This window comes from Pocillopora verrucosa, chromosome 4 (genome assembly GCF_036669915.1).
Source record: "Pocillopora verrucosa isolate sample1 chromosome 4, ASM3666991v2, whole genome shotgun sequence".
Taxonomy (NCBI): Eukaryota; Metazoa; Cnidaria; class Anthozoa; order Scleractinia; family Pocilloporidae; genus Pocillopora; species Pocillopora verrucosa.
Window position 1 is genome coordinate 1,812,441 of NC_089315.1, and position 24,466 is coordinate 1,836,906.

Consider the following 24,466-nt stretch of genomic DNA (forward strand, 5'->3'; position numbering starts at 1 on the left):
CACATTTTGAGTAAACGAGTTCACGATATTGGGCATGGAGTTATGCTTTGCAAAAAAGATGACATCGAGTCCAGGACTCTGGTCTGCTTCTTGGACAGGAGAGGCATTTTTCATCATGGCTTTGGCTACAAGAACAGTGGAACCATTCGAGTGGTCTGTTGGGAGGAAGAAATGAAAAAGCTCCGCTCCGTTGCCGAGGGATCATTTTTGATTGCTTTCACGGGGATAAGAACATGGAAGCAGTTTGACGCAGAGAATTTTCAAAGCGGGGACTTCCTCTTCAAAGATTGGTTTGACGACGAGAAAAAGCGAGCTGTGGAGGAAGAGTTGCAATGGATCATCAAGAAAGAGGAAATGATCTGTGATGCCGTGGATCGCTTAGCTCGGCTTAACAGCGAGGAAATGGAAAAGGCCTTGGAAGCTATCAAGGAAATCCGACCGAACTCATCAACAAAACGGCTAAAGATTATAGCAATGGATGCTGTCGATATACACAAGAGCTAGCCGAGCGTAGAATTTATAAAACCTATAATTTAAATTCATATGTTATGTCTCATAAATTGAAGTTAGAGAATTTCAACAATACATAGTGGAAGAAAATTCCTTAGAATTTGTTGTCTACACGAACAGCTTGTAAATCATGTTGGCAAAGTGATCTGAAGCAGTTTTCAGTTCTTCGCTCAAATAGTTAAGATGCAAATTGTTTTCAGTTGACCGCTTTTGTCAGACCTGTAATTTTTGAGATATATTTAGACACTTGTAGTTCTAAGAGGCTCGCCTGGCCTGAAAACTGAGCCTAGTCGGCAAAACTTGACATTAAGTAAATATGAGAGATGAGTTAAAGAAATGTTTCGCTGTTTTTTTTTTTTTAAATTTTCAAAATGAATTACATTGAAGCTGTCCATTGTTCAATAAAATACCTTTCATCGGCTTTAAACAAGTCAAGCAGCTACAGGGATGATGACCTTAAATTTGAAGGGTTTCCTTGCTCAGTTGCTGCTAAGATGACGAGAGTTTGAACAATCTTAAAACCCAAATTCGTCCTTAAAAGGCGCCTGGCAGGCTAGCTGCGAAGCTATCTGGGATTTCGTTCGATTTTTTTTTGTTGTCAAACTATTGGCCATGTCGGTAACTCGAGGAGTAAATAAGGAGTCAATTACTTCCAAAACAATACTTTATTTCTAAGTAAAAACGTTGACATAATTTGGTACGTTTAACGGTAGTCAGGGTAGAGTTGACTGGTCAGGAAAGCTAGCACAAAGCGAAGATTCGAATAGGTGAAAACAACGGTGTTACCGTTTACGTTGGGATTTCTCTGACCGTGCCCTATCTACTGCTCTGCTTTTGATTTTACACTTTGATACTGAAGATAGTTGATGAGAAGCTTCTATCGATCAGTCAGCTCAAAATAATTGGAATGCCAAACCCAAAAGGCCTAAAAAATATATTTGCCTAAGAAATCTGCCGGATTTCTGACCAATCTCTTCTACGGTAGCTCATAACTACTGTATTTCAGCCTTGTAGTCACAGAATCTTAGCCAAAGCCTCAATAGAGCTCGAATGAAAAATTGCTAACGTCCCATTTACTGTTTGGTTATTTTTAATTCAGAAAGTTACTTACATTTATTTAAGTCATATTTGGGGTTCTTGCAATTGCTTGACGCCTTGATCGCGTTGGGCTCATCGTTCGTGAGAGAATTGATCGTCCTGAGAAGGACCACTGTGGGTAGTGGTAACCGACGTTTCGCAACCTAAGCGGAAGTCATTCTCAGAAGACTCTTGCTGGACTTCCACTAAGGTTATCGAAATATAAGTCTCTGCAACCGGCGACTTCTCAGGACTACTCTGACCAGGACGATCGGACTACACGATCAAATTTTACTCCTACGTTCTAATTGTTCACTGGAGTACTGAACAAGCTAGATTAAAACTAAAACAGCTTACAAAACTCCTATTCAGTTGAATAATCGACCCAAATCTGTAGATTTTAGGAAGAGAAATTTAACTTTTTTTTTCGGAGACTGAGGACTATGGCTTTTTTAGGTAAATACTAAAAGAAACCATTTTTTTTCCGCTGTGATGTTCTCTAGGCATTATAAAAAAATAAACATTATATTAGCAGCTTGATTTGACGATTCATTGATCAAAATGTACAAAAATTAATATTTGAGTTTTCAGCGAGAAAGCAAACTCCCTCCTTAACCGCGATTCAAGTTTAGATATGATGGAAGTAAAAACGTTTTTCACAAGAAAGATATATATTTATAGAGATATAAAAACAGGGGGAAATGGGACCACTCAAAACATTCGTTAAACACAACAAGCAAACGAGTCCAGTGGACAGATGGTCAAATGAGGCCCTTTCAAACCTGTTTAAACCACGGACTGTGTTTCCTTAACTCCGTAAAAAATTCAATTTTGTCTACGAGCTATTTCGAGCTGTTACATTGTCAAATTAATTATGTCACTCAGTAATAAAAAATGAATCGATCAGTGGATTAAAATTTAGTTGAATCGAATGTTTTGGAGTTCTCTTCATTAGGTCAGTCAAAAAAGTGGACATAAATTGTTATCTCCTACGGACCCATTCTCTGCCCAAAGTTTCCTACACCAAATGTCTCATACCACATAGGTGGCCGTGTAAATCTCAAAGTTCTTAGATAATTAAAGGCTTCAGTCGGGTGTCCGGATGCCAGCTTGAGAACAAGTTTAAGTGACTCTTCTGAATGTTGCAGGATAGCATTTTCCATTCTTTTCGAAAGAAAACCCGATACGCTTGGCACTGTAGACGTTTTGTGGGTAGCCTGAATCCAATAGTTCAAATTGCGCACCTGGAAACTAAGCTGCACATACTTGATTGCAATTGCTTGCCAGTCACAATTTAAGGAAGTATCGTAATCAGCTAATGCAAAATTCATCTTTGATAAAAATCGTGGCAGTTTACCATTTAAAGGCATGTGAGATCTCACTTCATCCGACTTTTCTAGGACTAAATCGAGGCTCTGTTTGTAAATGCGATAAAATTTGTGAAGTAGAGTTTCGAGATCCTGTTTACCACGAAACTGGTAACACATATCAATGGTTTCTTCCTTTGGTTTGTAATCTTTTGGAGCTTTTGTACAACGCATTTCTGCATGAGGTCTCGAGGCAACAAACAAAAGGTTCTTCAGTCGCTCGATTTCATCGTCGAGGAAAGTAACAAGAGAATTTCGAGTATCTAGAAAGTTAAGTTTTAGGGCCTGTTGGCGGTCAAGGAAAATCACCACAATTGTAAAATGGGGTAAACCTCTTTTTATGTCAGCTGGACAATCTGCTATGAATGAAGAACATTTGTCCACCTTCTTCTGGTAATCGACGCGAATTCTATCTACTTCGTCAGATGTTTTGAAAAGGTTGACGTTTGCAGCCTTATATTTTCGGCATTCATCGCGCCCACAGCCCTCCTGAAGAGTTAGTATCTCATCTTCCGTAAGCTCTAGAAACAACCTGCTAGGATTCATTCCAAAGAACATATTGTAGATGAGGAAGTACTCTGCTTCTAGCGAGGGATATCGAAGAGTACCACCGTAGTTCTTTATTACGTCGACAACTTTGCACCATGGACTGTGCCACTCACACGAGTCGCCGCCAATAAATAACGCTAAGTACATTGGAGTAATTCCGTCTTTATTGGGGCAGTCCACATCAACGCCAATAATTTCACTGCTAGAGAGCAAATGTGCAATAAATTGCCACATCCCTCGGGTAGCTGCAACGTGGTAAAGGGTCAGATCAGAACGCGTTTCACTACAGCCAATATCCAAGGTCCCATCTTTAAGGAAATGATTTAAAATAGCTGAGGCCGAAAGTGAGGCGAATTCAACCTCCAAAGCTGTGAGTGCACTGGGTACTTCGAGGTTTAGAAAAGGCCTGTATTTTATAGCATATAATACTGAAAGCCATAAAGGGGAGGACCCGTCATGAGTTTCTATACTTAGGTTAGCACCTAAAGAAAGAAATTTCTCAATTGCTACCAGGTTTGCACCCTGAGCCGCTCTATGTAGAGCATTATAGCCCTCTGCATCAAAACATTCATCTAAAACGTTACTGCCGTCAGGATGAGACAGGATGGCTAAGGTCAGTGGTCCATCGCCAGTCTTAATTGTTTTCAGGTTTCCGTTGTCGAAGCGCTCGTCGTATTTGTCCAGAAAGTAGTCGAACAACGCATTTTCTGACTGCAGATATTTTTGCCAGCTATCACTCCCCATTAGATATTTGTAAAGGTAATGAAGGTAATGCAGTTTGTGATATGATGCTAAGTGGAAGACTGAATCCTCGAAGGGATCTCCACATTTGATATCCACTTTCACGTTATGTTTTACAAGAACTTTGGACATATGACGGCCACCGATGCGCAAATAAACGAGCAGAGGAGTTAACCCCGAGGCACCTCGACAATTAACGTCCACACCTGCTTGTAATAGGGTGTTGGCGGCATAAACGAAATGAAGCCTCACATAATCAAGCAGATATGAACAGTTAAACTTCGTAAATGTTGATGTATACGCTCGCGATATGACCCTCTTTAAAGACGTTGCAACCAAAGCTTGTTCATATGGCTTATTTAACGCAACAACATGGTTCTTCAACTTCTCAGAGACTGCAATGTCGTAAGAAAGAACGAAAGGAGTTAAGGATAACACAAGAAAACTTTTGCTTAAACGGCTGCTTCCTGTTAGGTAATTGAAAGCACTGATTTTCTCTTCTAATATATGGAAGAAGGTTCGATTTCTCCGGTCTTGCATAGCTAGAGTATCAATTTGATTAGCTTTTCCTTTCTTGGAAACCAGTTTAACAAGCTTGATCAAGGTATACAACCAAGGATATTTAATATCCAATTCGCTCATGATCGTCTGAGAGGCTCCGGAATGTTTCTCTATCCAACCCTTGGGATTGGTGACGTATAAGTCTGCAAAATACTCAGAACCCACGTGCGTTACTTCTTTTACCACGTAGTGTAAAGCCGTCATTCCCTCGCCATCAGTAGCTTGGTAATCGCATCCCAGGTCAAACAGAGGCCCGAAAACGTCCTTTGAAAAACATGACGCGGCACTGTGCAGGGGTGTCGATCCATTCAGGCTTCGTGCATTCATATCTGCCCCACTGCTGACCAGAAGTGTCACAAGGGATGGCATATTGTGGCAGGAGGCGATGTGGAGTGGCATGGAGCCATTACAATCCAACGTGTCAGGATCTGCTCCGTACTTAATAAGCAGCTCGGCAACACTATGGTAGCCATGCTTAGCAGCGATATGCAAAGCAGTAAATCCACACGGACAGCGAGTTGGAAGCAATGTACCATCTGTAAAGGAACCAGCACTCGTTGATAACATTTTATCATCACAATGAACATTGGCATCCCCTCCAGACTTCAACAGTGTTTCTAAGATGTTATAGTTATTTGCGTACGCAGCCTCGTGTAAGGGGAGTCTTGTCGCAGAATTTGGACAGTTGATAGCGTTTTGGTCTTCGCTCAACAAAGTTTTAATCACGTCAATATGTCCTCGAGCGACTGCCGCATGAAGGGCTGTTTCACGCAGGTGAAGATGGTGGTTATCATACAAACGTAATTTTGTAGACTCGAAATTAAACTCATCTGCATCAGAAAAGGCAAAAAACGGGATGTTCTGGACACAGTCATCCACAACTCCTTCTCCCAATAGGTATTGTACGACCTCATTGTGACCCCCAGCTGCTGCGTGATGTAGTGAAATGTCATCCAATTCTCCCCCAGCGCTCTGAAGAGTCTGGACGGTCTCAAGATGTCCGTTTGCCGCCGCCAGTTGCACAGCAGTATTGTTTGCTCCAGTTGTGCTGAAAATGTTCACTTTGTGCTGAATAAGAAAGGCTACAACATCGTTGTTACCTTCTTGGGCGGCTGTATGCAATAATGAATATCCGCAAAGCTTTCTTCTACACTCTTTAATGGGATTTTTGGAGTGAGAGGCACTTTCAAAATCCAAGTATGCTGCTCTACGGTTGAGGTTAGCTCCTCTACCAAACAGAATCTTCAAGTTTTTCAAGTATCCAGAAGTTGCCGCTATAAACGCTGGTGTACGTTGGTTGTAATCTACAATGTCAACATCGCTGAAGTGGCCCACGAGAAGTTTAACAACATCTGCATTAAACCAGCTGGAACTGTGATGAAGTGCTGTCATTTGAGTCAAAGCGTCGCTTGAATTAATATGGCGTGAGGGTAGGGACAGAAATTGCTCCACCAAAGGATCATCCAGACCCCCTTCAACAATATGACTCGCCAGGTAAAAGGCTTTATCCGGCTTGAGGGGGAAATTGCTTTCTTCAGCCTTTTTCAGATAGTACTTTGCAAGACGGTTATGACCATTTTGCTTCTTAATATAATAGAATTTCCCTTTGTTTTTATCACTCGTGAGCCACTCAGACAAAGATGCATGATGAATCCGAATAAGATCCTCTCCTGATCCATGCCACAAGAACAAAGATACAAGGTCTAGTTTTGGTATGAGGTCGTACTCTAAGTCAAGAGCTGGGTGTCCAAGCTTGAGTGCTAAGTGCATTTCATGGATAGTAAGGGGGGTATATGCTGCAACAAGTACTTCAAAAATTGCTCGCAGGGGTTGAAAAGATTCGGGTGTGGCATACTTTCTCTCGAAGTATAGCTGATATGTGGTGTCAAGAGTTTGAGGAAACGTATCCAAACTGACACTTTGGGTTGATTCCATCCACAAGTCCAACACAACTTTAACAAACTGAAAGTTTCCCCGACCCTTCTCGGTTAAAATTGAAACAATTTTCTGAGCTGGCGCCTCGTTATTTGTGATTGCAAGGTTCATTTTAATTTTATGCACGAGGGAATCTTTCCAAGAAAACACCTTAAAGGATAAATATGTATCAATGTCATCTAGGTTTTTTGTGTCGTCCGACCGTAACTCTACTATTTTAAGCCCTTTGAAACTTGCAGTGATGGTGCGTACATTCCGTGAGCTCAAAATCAGCTTCAGCCACTTTGGAAGGCGTCGAACTTTGGATTTAAGAATGTTGAGAACCTCTGCTTTGTCATTTGCACACTCATCCAAGGCGTCAACGACAATATACCAAGGTTCTTCAAGTTCCAGTCCGAGGTTTTTCAAGGGGGTAAGTATTCCTTGTTCGAAACACCACTCTGAGTCTTGAGGACAATCCTTGTGTAATACTCTTCGAACAAAGGGATCAGTCTCCAGGACTTCGCCGTACTTCTCCAGTTTCGACGCGATCATGTTGGCAAGATTTCGAACGAACTTGGCTCCATTCTGCGTTCCTTTGTCGAAGTGCATGCAAAAATGATACCCAAGGATTCTGCTGTGAATAAGTGGGCTTGATGTTCTGGAACAAAGCAAATAACTAAGGAAAGCAGACTTACCAGAGCCTGGATTTCCAGTTATTAAAACACCACGCTTTTCAGTGTGCTCCAAAACAGTTTCCATTTCTTGGTACAGCCACTGCCGGCCGATGAATTCTGCTCTCGATGAATTGATGAAATCGCTGAAGTCGAAATTCTTCAACTCCCACTGATCATTATAATCTTGGAGCGTACATCCTGCAGGAACAAGATTCACAAATTGTTGAAAATTTGAATACGGTGTATGTACAAACGTTTGGGATTTTTGATCACCACTTCAGATCTAGAGCTGATAAATCGTGATAAAATTCCAAACAGTGAATAGATAATCTAACTATCAAGCATCCTCACGTATCCCTATTTCCGATTTAAAGTTTTATCTACTCACCATCTCCGTCGTAAGAATCCTCTAAAACGATACAGAGGTTACATAGGAGCATAAACATGAACCACGATATGAGGTGGATTTTTCTCACGGGCTTGATATTTCTTATCAGGTTTCCTAATAGGTTTCCTATCAGGTTTCCAAATGTATTAGGCCAGGTTTGACTTTCTTCAGGTAATCTTGTCCAATTTAAATCATTAAGTTGGTTTCTTAGAATCTCGTGTTGTTCTTGGAGCTGATTTTGCTGCTCTTTGTTCTTGGCGGACTCCTCCATCAACATTGTCAAATTGTCATTAATGCTAGAAATCTCTTTTGTCAAAACTTCTTTTAAGTCGGCTAACACTTGTGCCTCCATACTCTGCAGGTCTGAAACATGCCTAAGGTTGTTAACTTCTCTTAAGGCTTGCTGAGCGTCTGGATCGTGAACTATATTGGGATCCTGAAGCAGATTTTCAATTGTGTCAAAGGCGACTCTCTTGTCGGCATCGCTTAACTCTAGCTGTGGCACATGCACCCACTTGTCATTTCGAATGTCACGGACGGCTTTGATCAAGGGCAGTGAAACAGTAAAGTGGCTGCACCAGGACATCAGATTTAGAATACCAGCGATGTCCATGTCATCTGCGCTCTTGATATCTGCATGGCCTCCCTGATCAGGGAGGAAGAGCTTGGCTATTTCCCAAGGACCTAGGATTGGATCCATCCACTTACTACCATCACTTTGTTTCCAATTTGGCCTGTTTTTGTCATGATGTGCCTGAAGGATGTGAGCCCACTGACAGGTCCTCATGTCGTGGTATTCATTTGGTTTTCTTCTCGGGATATGGACACATGTGCAGGGTCCGGCAACTCTTGCAGACACATTTCTATAAAATGACTCCATCGCACGGGTAACGAAAGGGCGAAGACCGTGACGCAGCTCCGTTGTTAACGCATGACCGAGAGCAAGCCAGTTTCTGTACTCCGGCTTTGTTAGTTGTCCGATCGTCCCAGGAGCACTTGGGGAGGGCATTACTTCAATGAAAGAACAGAAATAATTGATACGAAGCGAATTAGAAAACTGTGGTATCTTGTCGTCTTGATTCAATATAAACAAGTGCTTGCGAATGGACGATAATTGATTTGCATATTAAGTACTGTTTGTCACCCAATACGCCGGACTACATGGGAGTAGCAGATAAAAGGTTCATCCTTTATTTTATGTTATCGTTACAGTTTTATCTTCGACCTCTGAACAAAGTAATCAGTGTTAATCCAATGCGGTTAAGAAAGTTGTGGCTGAAGCAATTAAAGTTAGAAGCTCTATGAAGGAAATTATTTTGCATCATCTTCTGTTTTGAATTCGGGGAATCCCCGCACTTAACATACCACTGAGTTGCCAATTGTGTGACGATGATACAAAGCTGTCTTTGTTGAGTTTAAAACTTGAAGATAATTTTAGATGACAAAATACACGCAATGAGCTTTAGCTAATTGTTTCTACGAAAATTTTTAATGCCTTTATTGAAAACCATCAAAACCTCGAGGACTGCAGAAAAGACAAAACAAAACATTATTGAGACGTCGTAATTGCGAATCGTAAGGTCGGTTACTCTGGGGCTCTCCAGAAGTTCCATCAGCGTGCTACGGTACAACTTAAAAGCATGGTGGTCGGCGAATTCAAAGCTTTTATTGAAATCAACTTGTTCTTAACCTTAACAAAAACTAAAGTGGCGGCTAAGCTCTGAATTATTTGAAAAGGTTTGGCCTTGGACATAAATAGTTTTTGTCTGAGCGTAGCCAATTGTTTTTTCAACTTCCGGTTTCGATTTTGCTTCAAATGTGTCCTTGGCAGTGCTACCTTCAAACATCTAGCAATAGGTAAAAAGTAATGGAAAAAAAGACGTAACAACGGGTAGAGGTACGCTACAAAGCGACGGAGTAGCTGGTTCATGCATCAAGTTCGATAATCAAGTATGTTTTCACGGCTAACTCGTAAATATTACCGGCTGAGAAAAATTGACAATGTCGGCATCAACAGTCGCTCGGTCGATTTCACCGCAGAATGTGAAGTCACTAAAAAGTTAAAATCATTGTTTGTCCTAACAACCGTGTTCATGGTTATTAATCTGTCTTCCTTTTTTAACGCAACCTGATAGAATGTTCATCAGGAATTTGTTTGTACATCAGGTTCCAAATGAACGAACAGTTAATTAGTTTGATGTTTACGCATTGAAGTAGACAAAATTCCGTATCCAGTCAGTCGTTCCTTTATTCATACGATGAAATAAAATGATTTCTAAGTTCCAATTTGATGTTAGATACAGTGAGCGTTGAGATCGCTGAATTACAGCTCTTAGTAACTATTCCAAGTATATACAGTGAGCGTTGAGATCACTGAAGAACAGCTCTAATTAACTATTCTAAGCATAATATTCAACGTTAAGTATGTTTTGAGATATTCGAGCTGATTTACCGCAAAAGGCGCCAAAGGAAAAGCCCTAACTTGACTTAGTTCCTCTTTAAGTGTTCCATAATGACGCTATATTACATCTTCGGATCAAACTCACCTTAAATGTCGATTTAAGAACGTAGTTAGTTAGTAGAGTAACTTTCTTGGTATCATTCATATAATTACGTCACCTTTCTGGGAAACCAAAGGATTTTTCTTTGATTTTTTTTTTCGGATACGTTCCCATAGTTCACTGCGGGCTTCATTAAAATTCAATTAGGAGAGGTAGACTGAGTGCGAGGAACATCAAATGACTTCCAACTTTTAAACCTCTCGTGACAGAATCTGTTTGCTGCATTTATTTACAGATGATTCGAATCTTCGATGAAAATCGGAAAGTGTTAACGTGCCAGTAGAATTGAAGGGTGTTGAGGAGAAAAAACCAGAAACAAGAGAAGCACTTTTTCTCTGTGTCTTTATTCGGTGAATATTTCTGTAAAATTGTTGTGCAATAGGAGAAGAAGAGAGTATGAATTGCAAATCATGCTGACGAATTCTTCAATGATTTACTGTTATCATTTTAAATGTGGATGCAAATATGTCTCAGTTCATTGCTCCTGGCTAAGATCGTGTTTGAAATAGCGTTGAAACGATAAAGATATTTTAGTGTGTACTAAGTTTATCACTTTATTGTTCTCAACGGCTAACTTTCAATACTTTTCGTGATTTATGTGGTAAAGCAAATCATTTCTTCTATCCACGAAATAACTGTAGATAAAAGAAGAGCCAGAAAAGATCATCAATTCTTGGAATTGCGCCTGGCCTGAAAACTAAATGTGGTCATTCAAGCTTTCGATTAGATTGGTATGTGCAAGTTAAACCAGTGTTTCTCTGCTTTGAAAATTCTATTAAAGCTGTCCTTTTTGCACCTAAAGGGAATTTAACCTTTGATTTATTCAAGCCAGATTTCTCTTCTTCTACTACGGGAATGAGAGTCCGAAATATATTTTAGCATCTCATTTTCTTTACATTAGAAATCAGAAAACAGACAATTTGAAAATAAATTTGTATCAAGGGAAACAAACTCCTTTCACCAACTTGTTTTGCAATGATCTGATATTGATCTCCAATCCGGTCGAGTTCTTCATGGGGCGCGGGGAAAACTATATGGCTTGTCAGAGCTAATCACAAAGCACTTATTTATGTGTGCCCATATTAAGGACTTAACCTAAAAGACATAAATATTATAGGGGAAATTTTATAATGCTCAAGTCAATAATTTAAAACGGGCATTATTAACAGCGCTAACTGAAGTGCGTCAAGGTGAACCAGGGTTTTCAAGAAAGCGTTCCTTTAAAAAGGAGTCGGTGATTCAGAATAATTTAAAATTCATTGATCCTCTACCAAAGAGGCTGATTCCCAATCAGGTTTCAGCCGGGCGAATACGAGGAAACAAAAATAACAATCACTTGTCCTTTGTTAAAGTAGGCAGGTGTACTATGGTAATAGCAACTTAATGATTATCATTTGAACGAACGAAACGACTCGTGAAAACCACAAGCACTTAGTATACATTGAATTTCCGCATTTAACGCCAGTTGTCGCTTGTCGCTAAACAGAAAGGTCCCCAATCTTTTCTTCTGCTACTTTGGTAAAGATGACCGCCAGCCTTAATCAAGGCAATGAAGACTTCAAATCTCATGTCTTCATTATCAACGGAGGCGTACTGCTCTTTTTCGCGTTGTTGATATCGATCTCCAATGGCATCCTCCTGTTCATGATCTATAAAGATCCGCTGAAGAAATTTCGCAACGCCACCGCAGTTCTTGTGGTCTCTCTGAGCATAGCAGACTTTCTAACGGGATGTGTAACCGCCGTAGACGTTGGAATAGCACATATTCTGGAAGGAATGGCAATGCAAGATGTCATGCTTCAGGCCAAGATCGTTTCGCAGATAACCGTGCGCGCGAGTGTTTGTATCATGATCATTTTTGCGGTTGAACGGTTCATAGCTGTTGCCTTCCCGTACGTTTATCGTAGCTCCGTGACCATCCCAAAAACCATCCTCTGTTGTGTGCTGTGTTGGTTGTTAGCCATTGTTACAAGCTGTCTGGAGCTGGTAGTGGAGCGAGATTTGTACGATGTTGTGTTTCTTTACCTCATTTTTGTCCTACCACTTGTCACGATTATTTTCACATACTCGGCAGCTTATTATATGGTGCTACATCGACATGGAAGACTCTACCAAAAAGAGAAAATATCCAGGCGATCGGCTGAGATGCAGAAACAACTGATGACGACTGCCTGTCTGATAATTCTTGTCTTCTTCGTTTCTCTCGTTCCGTTTTGGGTATTCACCACCATCCGGCGTTACTGTAAAGAGTGTATTCATCAAAAATGGTGCATCGCAGGTTATCGATTGTCCATCCCGATTCTGTACAGTAACTCTGCCCTAAACCCGTTGTTGTACGCTTGGAGAATGCAGCCATACCGTCAAAGCTTTCAAGCCTTGTTTTCCAGAAAACAAAATCGTGTGGGAGGAACAAGTCATAACGAATTCCCTCCAAACAAAGGCAATGAAACTATACTGGTCAATGAATTTTGCGAAGAGACTAAAGTATAAATAAAACTTTACAGAGGAAATTTTCCAGTTTCAGTTTAAAACTTTCAAAAATTATGCAAACAGCTGTATGAGCATATGTAAACAGCTTCTTTATTTTAAAACCATTTTTTAAGCGCAAGTGGGCGCATATTTTTTAACCAGACAATTATTGCCACGCATTTAACAAGGAAGATAATGTGTAAATAGTATGCGGAAGAGATAACCGAGAGAACAAGTCACTGAGGAATACATTGACTTCACACCTTAAATTAAAGCCCTATTGAATTAAGAAAATTTGCAGAAATGAGTTAGAAAAGAAATTTTTGTAAGCGATGATGTCTTAATGAAGAAGATTAAGTTCTTTCCTGTTTTTTTCAAATGTAAAACAGGGCCTGGATCGTTCTGAATGTAAAATAAAATTTGGCAGCTGTGTAGTTTCCAAACCAGTTAAAATGCTCAGACCTCGCTGTTCCTCTTTACCCAAAGATTTGTGAGAATAATTCTGGACATCAAAACTTCTTCCGTGGGACTACAGTGACTCTGGTTTTTTGTTCAACAAATTTAAATTTAGAACATGATAACTGAATGATCTTAAATGCATATTCATATAACGAAAACAAATCAGACAAGCTGGCGCACTCGATTAAAACGCAGACGCTATATATTGACTCGGTAGATAATATCTTCTTCCAATTAAAAAAAAATGATATGATTATGGGCCGTAGGTTTGAAAGCAAGACGAATTTCTGAGCCCATTGTACGAATTCGTCTCTAGGAATTGGTTTATAATTTATCAATTGGTTAAAAAAAAAATAGTTATTCAGTTCAAATGTTAACATGAAACGTTCATTGATTGGTGAGAAAAACCCCGGCTACTTAGCTGGCCATTCGGATAATTGGAAAGATGAACGGGAAAATGCTGTTTGTTTGTTCGTGTCTTGGCGTCAATGTTGGACATATACATCTTTTCGTGTAGGTTTTTATCATTCAATTTAGTTATTTGCATTTCTTGTGACAAATATCCTTCCATCGTCTGATATAAAGAAATTTTAAAAACTGAAATATTATCGCTTTATGCAAAAAACGTAATGGTCGTCGACACGCCACTAAACAAAGCCATTAGTTACCGTATTTTAGGTGTCAGATACCAAAGAAAACCACCGCCAACGTAAATTCTTTGCGGGTGAGGTGGTCATGACGCCAATTTTTGCAAAGAAAAACAAATACCGATCTTCAATGGACTCATTTTCATCTTAGTCGACTTCACTATCAGTAAACAGTCTCGTTTGTGTTTAATTCTTGAAACTTCTTTGATAACATGGAAATTTTTAGACAATAAGGCACTTACGGTAGAACATGTAACTAATTATCTAGCATTTTCTACCTTGCTCCACTAACGTTGGTGGTAGTCTAGTTCAATTTTTGATTTTGAGGATTTATAAATTATTATTATTATTAAAAGCGGTCCTTTTCCTAGGCACGAGTCTTTTTGTCTGAAATAATTTTACGAGTGCTGTCTTTGTTGGTTGTGAGAGACATTTTTGCCCAGTTTAGTTCATATTGTTTGATAACAACAATTTTGAGAATTTTGTGCAGATTTTTAGGGATAGGTGTGGTATTCATGCGTTTGTTTTCTTTTGAAGAGATCTTCGGGGGACATTAATTGATATTTTTGGTCAGGTTTTGAGCATAAACTCACTGTATGTTAAGTCTGCTTGGTTACATTTCCTGTTACTCGTGCCATGTAGCATATTGCAACTGTATAAAGCTCCTAATTTTTATTGCTGGCAAAATGCCAACCGGCTTGTAAAGCAACGCGGGGTACATGTAGCATGATGACTTGTTGCGGAGTGTTCTTGCTTGTAATGCCCAAAGTTGCTCAATTGCGAGTCTGATAGCAACAATAAATCAGTACCAGACCCCTTTCAGATCTCTCGCGTTGCTTAAGGCCTCGTACCTTCCGACGGGCGGAAAAGCGTTCTACCCGAAATGTTTTCGTTTATTTTGCATGACAAGTTCGTTAATATGGCAATTACCTTATGCAAATTAATTTACATCGTGTTGACACGACTCAGGACGTTTTCGAATTTTGGTAGCGAGAGAGAAAGTTTTTGTTGTTAAAACCTAATTTATGAAGACCCATGTGTTGAAGTGAGTTATTTGGTGTCACAGAAACATTTTCCACAGTTCGTGCCGAAGCGTAGGATGAAGGGCTGCTCGTAGGCTGCTCAGGGTTAGCAGGTAATCGTCACTATTTGAGAATGCATTCACCGATTGGCAATAGTGTCAAGGGTATTGAATAAATTATAAATTTGATTGAAAGAAAAAGCTGTTAGTTCCACTGAGTTATTTTGTTGTATGTCTTATGTTCTCATAATCTTCATACAATCTCGGCAGTGATCTAAATAGGTATACCATTCAATCGACTTTGTCAAACAAACATTTTGATTTTAAAGCGTAAAAAACATACTTTTTAATCACTTCTTTAGCTTCCAGCATCATTATTCCGGGAATAATTTCAGAGCCTGTAGGGATTTTTTTTTGTATATTGCCAACATAAAATGCATGATTCACAGTTAAAAGGACTACAAAAAAAGTTTGAAAATTTGCGAAACCGTTACATTCTACAGTCTACAGTCGAGCGAGAGACAGTTCTTCAGAAATCCCTTTATTACATCGATGACTGATAAGTGCATGCCTTTGGAAAAGAGTAAGTCATAATACAAATTGAGAAATGTGCAGTACATACATTTGAGTAACATTGTACTTTGTCGCAGAAGAATGGATCACCTTTGCCTTCTTATTCTTTTGTTGGAATCAGGTACATCCGTGAATAAGCTGTTACATTTTAATCCACAGTGAGAGTTAGTTTCTGAACTTTAAACACGATTTCCTCCAAAATCGTTACACCTTTCCCAGTTGCCGTACTCGCTACTAAGATGGTCATTTTTCTGTAAAACCCGATTCATTTTTTTCTTCATCATCCTCTCTAATGGAAGTGGGAAACCTCAAATATCGACACCTCTTCATCTCCTCCACCTGTCTGGTAAAGTTTTGGTTTTCGAATGTCCCGCTACAGTTCCCCCCGATAAATTTCTTGTCCTTAGCCCACAGGTTTAAGCTCAAGTCAGGGCAGCTTCCTCTCCGCATCAACACCCTTCGATTTGAGACAGCTACTTCCACAGCCGAAGAAAACAAATTCGTGACTTGTAAACTCCCCCTTCGCGCTGATCTCGTCATTGGTGGAGATGCAATAATGGATGCGGAATAACCGTTCGATAGCTTGGTCGTTAAATCTTGTATATCCAGCCTTGCTTGCGCTTGTTTCGAGTACTTGAGCTTGTTTTTTGGCGTCTTTATCGATGTGACATCCTCTAACTCTATCTTCCCTGTTCCTGCATCTTTCTGGATTGTTATACTGGGCAATTTTAGAAGAGGAGACGTCGATAATGGAGATTTGTTTTCGCCCTTTAATCCAGATCTTAGCCCCTTAGCGTACTGATCCAAGGCGGAATCGGAGAGAGAACTCCGTTGCAAGATCTTTTCGGCGACGCTTCTCATTTCATCTTCGCTCTTTGGGTCAGCCGTTGAGGGGAGAGAGCGTCTTCGGGATTCTCGTCTCCTTTGAGATTCGAGGAGAACTGATTGCTGCACCGACAATTCCCGAAGTTTCTTTTCGTATTCCTTTTTAAACCTATCCACCGAAGAATTAAGCTTCTTAGATTCTTGACAGTTTCTCATCCCTTTAAATTTTAAAGTTTGTGAAATTTCCGATCTACCTGCCATGTGTTTCCTCCCGTGCATTTTGTTCTCAATTCCTTTTTTGCCTCATAGGACTGTGACAATGAACTCTAGATTTCAGGGTCTCCTTGTCATAAAATTGTACTTAATTTTATTCATGCACTTGCGGTTTAATTTACGATTGCTCAAGCGTCCCTCTTTGTCAATAGCTTGTTGTATCTTGTGCAACAAAAGATTATATTTGTTGACTTTTCGTGTATCTTTTAGAATTTTGCAATCATCCTTTTACCTAATGACTTCTTTTCGTAATTTGATTCGCCTACCGGTGAAAATACGAACTTGGCTTAAATCGACCCCTGCTAAGGTTTTCGCGGCGGCATGAAGTCATCAGGAGTTTATAATTAATTTTCATAAGAGGGAACTTTAGCCATTGCTGGTCAGCTCTCAACATTACACTGGGTTTGCTGTCCGTTTCCTTGGCAAATATTGAAGTAATCTCTCGAACCATTTCAATCAAACTCCTTCGTATAATTGTGCAATTTGATGCTGCTTTAAAGACAAAAACGTGGTATAAACTCTACTGATTTCAATATTTGACCCGGAAGATAGGATTAAGTTTTTTAACATCTTATTGCAGTTTACATTCGTCTCGAGCTGCAACTCAACTTAACTTTAATGAGTTTTGATTAATAGCAGAATGAGTAAAGTAAACTTTTCGGAAACGAATTAAATTTTTAAACAATTAAGTGCTTCTTATCTTCGCAAAAGTGTGATCGGCGCTTCTTTGTTAATTTATCGTCAATGAATGAAGCCAAAAATTACATATTGCGGTTCTTTTAAGTGAATATTAGCGAATGAGGGAAGTAATGATACTTATTATCTAGTGCCAAAGTTCCTAAAATAGCTGCAGGGATTAACAAACTGTTTATTTACCACTCCTTGTTGAGTAAACTCACGACACTTATAAACGAAGTGTCGGTAAGATTGTTTGAAGTAGATTTTATTGGTTGTCAATTGGATGAGCTATCATTCGAATTTACTGTGAAGCCATCCATAGTCACGTATATCACTGGTAATAAAACTTAAGACCCTAAAAAACTCAAATTTATCACAAATTCGGTTGCTAATAAATTGCGTTAATAACAAAGAAAATTTTCAAGAGTCCTTTGCGACTGAGTGCCATAAAATCAAAGCCAAAATAGTCTTAACCGTCAATTACTCAGCATGCTAAGCATGCATCACTACTCAAACTTCCAAACTTTTTTTTTTGCAGTTTGTGGTTTGAAAAGATCTTTCGGTTGGGCAATCGTAACAATGTATGATGATGTATGAGAATCTCTATTTTGCTAATCGCGCTCCTGATATAACGGTCTTTAAAAAAACTATAGTACTGAATATTCTGCCTTACCAGTTTAACACGGCGCTTTCGACAATTTCTGTACCTAAATCTTAGGGTTAATCCTCTTGGTTTTTTAATCAGTCACAGCACAGCACGCGTTGTATTCCAGTAATTGATTAGATTAAGTTTCAATAGCTTGAGTAAAAACACCGATAGATGTTTTGTTACTGATCACGAAATTGCGCCTGATGTTGTGCTTAATTAAATTTGCAGAGAAACAGTGCATTTGGTGATAGGGGTTTCTCTTTTGTGTGTAAGCTTCGTTGTTCAGTCCGCGAGATCAACAATGTTTCTTCTCCAAAGGTGAAAGAACTTGTGTGCACGATGGAACACCAGCGTGAAATGTCATTGCCAATTAACCATTTTAAACTTCTCCGCCCAGGTGAGGATTAATTATTAGTTATGTAAATTAGAGCACGTACTTGCGATATGTCGCTCAAAATAAATTTGAAATGAACAGCTGGGAAAAATTTCAGTCAGGTATATTTGTAGAATGCTTGAAATACTTTGACGAACATGACGAAGTTTGCAACTGAATGAAATGTTACTGTAATGCCTCATGCCTTATGCAGACCTCGAGTTTTCGTCTTTGTATGAATGAAGAAAGTCTCTCTCATGCTAGTCTTTCCCTGGGAAGTTGAATAAGGCCGTAATGGACTATAGCTCTTTCGCTATAAATATATACATATGTTTTTTTTGCTTTTCAATTTATCATCACGTCTTATATCGTGACTGACAGCGAATCTCTCCAGAAGGACTGGACCGAGACACGTCATTTTGTGACTCGTCATCCGTGATTTATGCGCATGCGTGGCAAGAACATCCAAACAAATATGGCTGCTTTTGATCTCGATCGTGTGAAGGTAACAGGATGACGATAATTTTCATGAATTTCCAACAATTCACCTTCATTTGTACTCACCCTGAATGTCCGATTTTAGGCACAAATAAACAAGGCGTTGGGGGATGCCTCTGTGGTAGTAAAGTTTTCCTGTGCGACTGTTTGTCTGCTGTATTGCTTGAGTTTTTTACCTAATGTTTATTCTGTGCTTGCTGTTACCCCTGGATTGTAAGTTGCTATGTTTTAAAATTTAATGTATGTTTTTGTGTATAGTTCGAATCTTGTGGATGGATTTCTTAAACTGAATTTTTGATTAATTATATTTCTATTTTCTCCTAATTTCGATTCTAAGCAATTTAAGTAAATAGAGCTTTTATCTTGCACTTTTAGAGTTAAAATGATAGCCACAGACATATTGAAACTTAAATTGCATCTTGGGCCTTTTTAAAAAATTGTACTTAAGCTTAATACTTATCCTACACTTTTCATGCATGCCCTGGGTAGAGCTGGTTTTAATTTAAGATTCAAGCTAAAAATATGTCATTACACTTGACATTAATTACTGTTAATATTTTCTAATATCAAAAGAAAGTGGTGTTAGTAATATCATCTCGATTTTTCATGATTTTTACTAAAATATAATTTATATTTATGTTGTTACATAGTCATCTGATTCTCAAACCAGAAACTTGTCTGTGGGGTTAAGCCACTGTGATTGTCAGAAAAAATGTGTTTATTATTTGTATAACAAGGTCATAACTGTTTTAACTGTTGCCAGGAAATGTTTTAATTTTATTTGTATTTTGATGACATGATATATCTTTGCAGCATTATTCCACCACATTTCAGAATATGGACCTTAATAACTGGAGGATTTATAGAATATAGAATTTGGAATGTGAGTGTATACCAAATGTTCTGATTATTTCAAGCAAAAATATACTGATGTATGTAGTTTGAATCAATTTTGTATGGATATGACTTGAATTGCCCTTTCTCTACAACATTATGTATGGCAAATGCTTCAGTAGGATTCAGACCTCATGTACTAGGTGACCGTTTTATTTAGTGCTCAGAAAATATGTCAAAGGATTCCTTACTGTAGGTGTACTAAAAACTAAAAATGATCAACCAGAGATACATTTGCTGTCTTTTAGATGTTAATAGATATTGCAGTTCTTGTGTTGTGTGGCCAGCTGCTAGAACCTCTTTGGGGAGCACTTGAATTCTTGGTAAGTGTGGCATTCTTTGTGATTTTCTATACAAATATTGATAATAGAAGTCATGTCACTGCTGCATGTGTTGGAAACAAGAGTCTTAATTTTTAGTGTTGGACTAAAAGTTTGATTTCTTTCTCTCCCTTTTTGTAGAAATTTTTTTTGATCTTGGATATAGGAACATCACTTATTACATCAGCTGTTTGTGTGATAGCATATGTTGCAACATTTGACACACATATGTGGTAAGTCATGTATCATTGGCACCTATTGAGTTCCTTTGTATAAGACAGAAAAACAGGGTAAAACCTCAGACCTAATTGTGTGTAAATTGCTTTTCTTACACTTACCTCCTTAACTTTCATGCTTGTCTTTTGTTGGATTTTCTTAACAACAAGAAGTTGGTTTTAAGTCCTGCCTTCCTGGGTTGTTCTCCTTTAAGTTCTCATTTGCTTCTCTTATCATGGGATTTTAAGAGGGGTAACTTTCAACCACCAATGTATCTTTTTTCAATGTTATGAAACACAAGAGCTTAGTGTTTCAAGCACAGGACTCTCAATCAAGTACTAAAGGTGCCAGGTCTAGTTGAGGAATCTTTTTTTGTCTTAAAGTAGAACTGCATTATTTTTTACAATAGTACTCTTTGCTCAAAAGTATAAATGGTCATCAGTGAACTGTCAGGGTAGATTTTATTTTATAAAAATAATACTCAGGCTTACTAATTTTCCATCTTGTGGGGGGTGGGGGGGGATTGCATTACTTCAAGTTGCTCTTTGCTACAGGAACCAAGATGTGCTTTGGCCCCATAGGACTGTAAGAGTTATCTGGTTCCAGGAAATTATGGCAAAGATCAGGTGGTTTTTATTGTGAGAGTGGGAGTCAGAGACTGTCAATTTTAAGTTTAACATCTTTATTTCACTCCAAGGTTTTTACAGTTCAGTGGCATGACTGGTATTTTATCTGGGATGGTGGTTGCATTCAAACAGATCAAACCTGAACAGGAGTTAGGCTTGTCCTCAATTGGCCTTCGTGTTAAGGTAAGTTTTTAAGGGCACATTTACACAGGTTGGGAGAAAAGTTTCAAGTGGGTTTCAGAGTTCACCCTGTTTATAACACTTTATTTTTTTTATGTATTTTGATGGATAATGACATTTTATTCAAATGTCAACGAAATTGTTGTTACATGTGGTGCAGCACCCTTTTTGAAAATTTTTGTAACATTTGTTGGTAGTGGCATAGCTAAATACAGTTTGCATACATATTGGTGTTTAACTAAACCATTTCTTTTGACAATTTATTGAGAATTGGTCTTATTAAATAGAACACAGCAGAAGGGAAAAGAAGAGGTTATTTTGCAAAGTTACCTTAACCCTTTAACTCCCATGAGTGACCAACACAGAATTACTCCTCACATTATCAATACAATATCAACCAGATAAGCAATGAGAATTAAGAAAAATATCAATTTGGGGATAATTACTTGATCCAATACTTAATTCTCAGAACTAGCATTATAAGGATTGTATGGTTGATAGTAAGGAGAATGAACATTTGATCTGGGAGTTAAAGGGTCAAGTAGTATGTTACAAGTGATAATAGGAAAATTTTTACTTTTTATGATTTATCAATTTTTTTCAGCATGTGCCATCTTTAGTTGTCATTGTATACAGTTTCCTGTGCATACTTGGCTTTCTTCCTGTCATTCTTTTGATCATGGTTCTATCAGGAACAATAATCGCCTGGGTTTATTTGAGATTTTATCAGCCACGTGGCAAAGGTGTTAAAGGAGACCTGAGTGAAAGTTTCTCCTTTGCAAGCTTTTTCCCAGAGGCTGCACAGTAAGTGAGCTGTTATAAGTATTTATATTTAATTAATCTGACTTTTAACTCACAGAAGTGACCAGTGTTAACTTCACCCTACAATATTTACAGATGATCCAGCTAAGATGTGATGAGAATTACATATACACATGAGAATTCTAAGGATTCTAAAGGTTCAGGGGTTATGGCCAGCTTATTATGAGTTCCCTCTTGCTCAGTGATGGATCATCCAACCATTATCCCATTTTCTTGTTCTACACTAGCAACAAATGTATTTTAATGTGAACCTCAAAAAACCTTGAACACTTGAAATATTTCTGGAATAGTGATGTGACCTCAAAAAAAAAATTTAGATAAAGAAAAACTTAACTGAAAGCAGTAACACTTTTTTTCTTAACTGGCTTTTTGGTTTGATCTCATGTCCAGATTGTGATTGGCCCAATCATGATAAACATTGTAGACACATTCCTGTTTTCTGGTTTTCTGGTTCAATAGCGGGTATTTTCTCTAAAGGTGTTAGGAAATAAATTTGAGTAATAGTTATGCTTTCTATTTTTAACACAGGCCACCAGTGAAGACAATATCAACAATTGTATTTAACACACTGATTGGTCTGAAAGTGTGCCACAAACCTATCAGAACATACGATGTGGGGGCGCCATCAGCCATAACAATCAGTTTACCAGGAATGGATCCAGCAGATGCTGAAAGGAGAAGGTAGAGTGTTTTTCTTTGACAGAAGATAGTGCTGGTTGAGACTTAGTGGTCAGTACATGAATCATGTTGAGGACATGGTACTTGTAGAGTAAGGGTTGATTAAAATTGGGAAGAAAACAGGAAACATTTTGATAACTGGTGAAGTAAATATCTGAAAACTTATTCAATTCTTAAGTTCTTAACTCTATTAAAAGTTAGAGTAAATTCAAATTTAGACAGAGCTTTTCTATGTGCTGTAGGTATACTCTTTATCCACCAGCTGATAGGTATTGAGTAGATGAAACTGACTTTTTACTGATATAACATTAAGTATCACTTGGGAGACTGGATTTTTGCAATCAAGTGCTTGAAGAGTTTCTTTGAACTATTTGGTAGAGGCAGGAGCCAAGGGCTTCATGTAGAGGACCTTGTGATGGAAATATCAAGCTTGCTCTACAATTGTAGACACAATACCATATTGGTTCTGTATTTTCCAGCAGATTCCTTATAACCCTCTTGAACATTACTCCATTTCAATCTCTAACTTTGAGAACTGTACTTCAAATGCTTCCTCGTTTTCCTTTTTTTTTAGACAAAAGGCGCTGAAAGCTTTAAATGAGAGGCTTCAAAAATTGGAGCAGACCTCTAGTTGGCCTTCGCTTGATGGACCAGAAGGAAAAGACAGTCCACAAAGTCCAGGTGCTGTGGAAGAGGTACCTGAAATAGTGGTTGATCAGGGCACATCAAAAAGGACTGAAGGAGTGCCAAACAGTTCAAGTGTCCCAACGTAACAGATAGAATTTGCGCTGGGTAGAGTTGTTCAAAGCATAACTGGGTTTAATTCAGGTATAATTGTCCCAGTAACATATGCAATAAACCCTGGAATAGTGCTAGACAGCTTTTGATCAACCTGGCTCAGCTTTTGTCGTCGATTCAACGTAATATATAAATAATTCTAAATACTCTCTGAAATTGGTATCAAGAGCAACTGATATACTCCGCTCTGGATTAGGGTAAAGTCACTAGTTAGGTAAAATATGCAGACACTGCAGTGAGGATAAGCGTTTAGGTCGGTTCTCTCAAAGAGAGACACCTAAGTTTAGAGTCATTCTGCATAGCTATGAATCTTGCTGCGCAGCTGGATGTACACATTTTAGAAGAGTTATAAATTATATTGCTGACTGAATGTTCATTTTGTCGGCGAAGTAATCTATTTTACGAACCGGATGCAAAGAGAAAGACCTGTGGCGAGCTATCGGTTTTTGATAAAGCGTTATATGTATAATTTTGTCTCGTTTACAGTGTTATTGAATTAATGATCGTTTCATTAAAGCTATGGTGTGGTGGTGGACCGCTTTTTAATTGAGTGTCGCTTGAACGAAACCGAAGAAATTACAGCAGCTAGTCAGAATCAAGGAAAATAGTACGAGGAGTCATTGAGACCTCAGGGTAAAAAGAGGCCAACTGCCGGAAGTGCGGGAAAACGCGGACGACCAAGGTTTAGTTTTGTGTGTGATTGGTTGAGAGGGTAGTACGAGTTTTCTCGAGTAATCACAAAGCGAAGTCAAGGAAGAGCATTGCCCGGATGACTTTCGACAGTCAATTGAAAATTGCCTCACTCTAATTTTTGTTCGCTTATTTATGTATTTATATTTTATGCACGAATTATGGAATAATGGGAATCTTTCGACGATAAAGAACGTGGCGAAAAAAAAAAAAGATGAACGGAAGTATAAATGTAAACGAATCACAGCATAGTGCCTCCCTTTCACGAGTCATTGATACTCTGCCGAGCTTTTCCTTGGAAGTGTTTTGTAGTTTCAACAATTTTTAGAGGAGGAGCGCTTTCTGAAAAGCGGTGCTCGTATTTTCACGAATTCTTACAACCAAGTCCAGTTTGTTGGGACATGCGGATGTGAAAATGCGAAAAAAACGTTT

At 38.7% G+C, this 24,466-nt stretch overlaps 4 protein-coding genes across 4 annotated transcripts; 2 read left to right on the forward strand and 2 right to left on the reverse strand.

Annotated features, from left to right (window-relative positions):
• Window positions 1-1,198: 1,198 nt before the first annotated feature.
• LOC131772656 (uncharacterized) lies at window positions 1,199-10,410 on the reverse strand. Its single transcript, XM_059088614.2, has 3 exons — window positions 10,331-10,410; window positions 7,785-8,795; window positions 1,199-7,594 (listed from the first exon to the last, which is right to left on the reverse strand). The coding sequence occupies exons 2-3, from the start codon at window positions 8,791-8,793 to the stop codon at window positions 2,577-2,579; spliced, it is 6,027 nt and encodes a 2,008-aa protein (XP_058944597.2). The 5' UTR covers window positions 8,794-8,795; window positions 10,331-10,410; the 3' UTR covers window positions 1,199-2,576.
• A 1,337-nt stretch (window positions 10,411-11,747) lies between these two features.
• On the forward strand, window positions 11,748-13,248 carry LOC131772674 (adenosine receptor A1-like). The gene has a single exon (XM_059088636.2). It carries the CDS (start codon window positions 11,870-11,872, stop codon window positions 12,833-12,835), a length of 966 nt encoding a protein of 321 aa, XP_058944619.2. The 5' UTR covers window positions 11,748-11,869; the 3' UTR covers window positions 12,836-13,248.
• Window positions 13,249-15,354: 2,106 nt separating this feature from the next.
• On the reverse strand, window positions 15,355-16,670 carry LOC131772669 (serine--tRNA ligase). The gene has a single exon (XM_059088630.2). It carries the CDS (start codon window positions 16,616-16,618, stop codon window positions 15,758-15,760), a length of 861 nt encoding a protein of 286 aa, XP_058944613.2. The 5' UTR covers window positions 16,619-16,670; the 3' UTR covers window positions 15,355-15,757.
• Window positions 16,671-18,748: 2,078 nt separating this feature from the next.
• On the forward strand, window positions 18,749-23,874 carry LOC131772652 (transmembrane protein 115-like). Its single transcript, XM_059088610.2, has 9 exons — window positions 18,749-18,817; window positions 18,896-19,023; window positions 19,624-19,693; window positions 19,953-20,027; window positions 20,166-20,257; window positions 20,938-21,049; window positions 21,651-21,850; window positions 22,397-22,549; window positions 23,121-23,874. Exons 1-9 carry the CDS (start codon window positions 18,755-18,757, stop codon window positions 23,317-23,319), a joined length of 1,092 nt encoding a protein of 363 aa, XP_058944593.2. The 5' UTR covers window positions 18,749-18,754; the 3' UTR covers window positions 23,320-23,874.
• Window positions 23,875-24,466: the final 592 nt, after the last annotated feature.